At 57.2% G+C, this 1,786-nt stretch overlaps 1 protein-coding gene across 7 annotated transcripts in view; it reads left to right on the top strand.

Annotated features, from left to right (window-relative positions):
- Positions 1–1,786, top strand: part of PTPRS (protein tyrosine phosphatase receptor type S) — a 111,957-nt gene that overhangs the window by 66,884 nt on the left and 43,287 nt on the right. For all 7 annotated transcript variants that reach the window (XM_019653402.1, XM_019653401.1, XM_019653405.1 and 4 more), the window contains exon 6: positions 966–1,076. In XM_019653402.1, coding sequence (XP_019508947.1) covers positions 966–1,076 — 111 coding nt within the window. The remainder of the gene's footprint in view (positions 1–965; positions 1,077–1,786) is intronic.

Here is a 1,786-nt window from a genome sequence, read left to right as displayed (position 1 = left end):
CTCAGCTTTATTTGTGGGCATTCGAGGTTCTCATCCAAGCCCCTGGTTTCAGACACTTTTGAAAATTCTCCCATTAACCTGTGAGCACCATGGACATGGGTCTAGGACTGGAATTGCAAATCCACTTGAAGTTTATTCAGTTACTTCATGAGCACCAGGTCTGCAGTTTTAAAATGGGCTGGTGAATTCAGACCGACTTTGGTGGCTTTAAATTCCTGGGGACATTCAGGTTCCTCTTTAGCTAGTTGCAGACACAGACGGCTTTGATCCAGGCTTGTGATTTCAATATAACTTGATGTGTATCAGTCTCAATATCCTTTGCTTTGAACTATCGTCAGGGGTAACCCAGTCCTAGAATTTCAAACACCCTTGAAGAATTACAACCCTTTGCCCATTCATATGTGGGCACTGTTTTGGGGCCTGTGATTCCAAACACCCTTGAGGAACCCAGATTCATGTCCATTTACACATGAGCACTGGGTGAAACCAGCAAGGCACCCACCAGCTCCCTGAATTTGCATATCGCTCATGGGGGCCCCTTAGGTCCCAGGATCTCTGCAGCGACCACTTCGGGCTGTGAATGCCAACTCCCTCTCCCCTCTTTGCCTGGAAAGCATCACTCGGTGCTTTTGCAAACACACAATTATGGCACACGCTCCTCCAGCTCGTAGGTCAACTTGGCAGTCATTTAGGAAAGCCCCGGCCCCATGACCAGCTGCTTTTATGGTGACAGTGGAGGATTTGGGGGGAATGTGGATGTTCAGGCCAGTGTGGGGCTAGACACAGGCAGGGTAGGGGGAGACGAGCCAGGAAGGCCCCGGGACTTCTGAGCTAACTCAACTCTTTTGTCTGCCTCTCTGGCCCAACCAGAATGAGAGACAGGCCGGACGGGATTCTGGGACAGCCCTCCCAGCCCACTCCGGGGTCTCCTCTGACTGGCCAAGTGGTCTCCCCTCTCTCCACAGGGGCTCTACAGATTGAGAGCAGCGAGGAGACCGACCAGGGCAAATACGAGTGTGTGGCCACCAATAACGCTGGCGTGCGCTACTCCTCACCAGCCAACCTCTACGTGCGAGGTAGGGAACGCTGCGTCCAGGTGGAAGGCAGGGACCCGCCCCATCCTGTCCCCTCCCTCTTCGGGCTCACAGCCTCCGGGCTCCCCTGTCCCCTGCAGACCCAAGCAGGAGGGCCCCCAGCCTGGTCGAGGCAGGACCTTGGGCTAAGCGGCGTCCCTCTCTGGACCCCTGTTTCCTTGCCTGTAAAATGGGGAGAGCTTAACCCCCCACCCCCACCCCTGTGCCTTGTGATAGACTCCCAGTGGGCTGCAGGACTGGGGTGGGGGCGGCAGGAGGGAACGGGGCAGGGTGTGGTGGGTCAGTCTTGAGCCTATAGGGCCGGGGGAGCCTGCAGGCCTCTGCCCCACCCCACCCACCCACCCGAGTAAGCTTCTTCTGTGGTGTGTTGTGCGTGCCTCCCTTTGTCATGTGCTCGCTTTGCTTTTCCAAAATCCGTGGCCTTGTAGCTCCCGCCTCACCGTCCTCCCCTCCAGCGCCCTCCATCTGAAAGTTGGGGAGGGGTCTTCGAGGCTGTCCCCACTGCCAGCCCCTGTACCCTCAGCTGTCCCAGAGCCCAGAGCTCTCTCTCCTAGTCCTTCAGAAAGGACTCGTGTAGGCCACAGCAAGACTGGGGCCACACCTGGCAAATGTGCCCTGGGGCCTAGCACTCTGTCAGGCCAGCCAGGCTTGTCCCGCCTAGAGGCACGGGGTCCTTGCCCCAGCACCCCCAC

This window comes from Hipposideros armiger, unplaced genomic scaffold (assembly GCF_001890085.2).
Source record: "Hipposideros armiger isolate ML-2016 unplaced genomic scaffold, ASM189008v1 scaffold_202, whole genome shotgun sequence".
Taxonomy (NCBI): domain Eukaryota; kingdom Metazoa; phylum Chordata; class Mammalia; order Chiroptera; family Hipposideridae; genus Hipposideros; species Hipposideros armiger.
The sequence above is the reverse complement of the archived record's forward strand: the minus strand, read 5'-3'. Positions and strand labels throughout refer to the sequence as shown.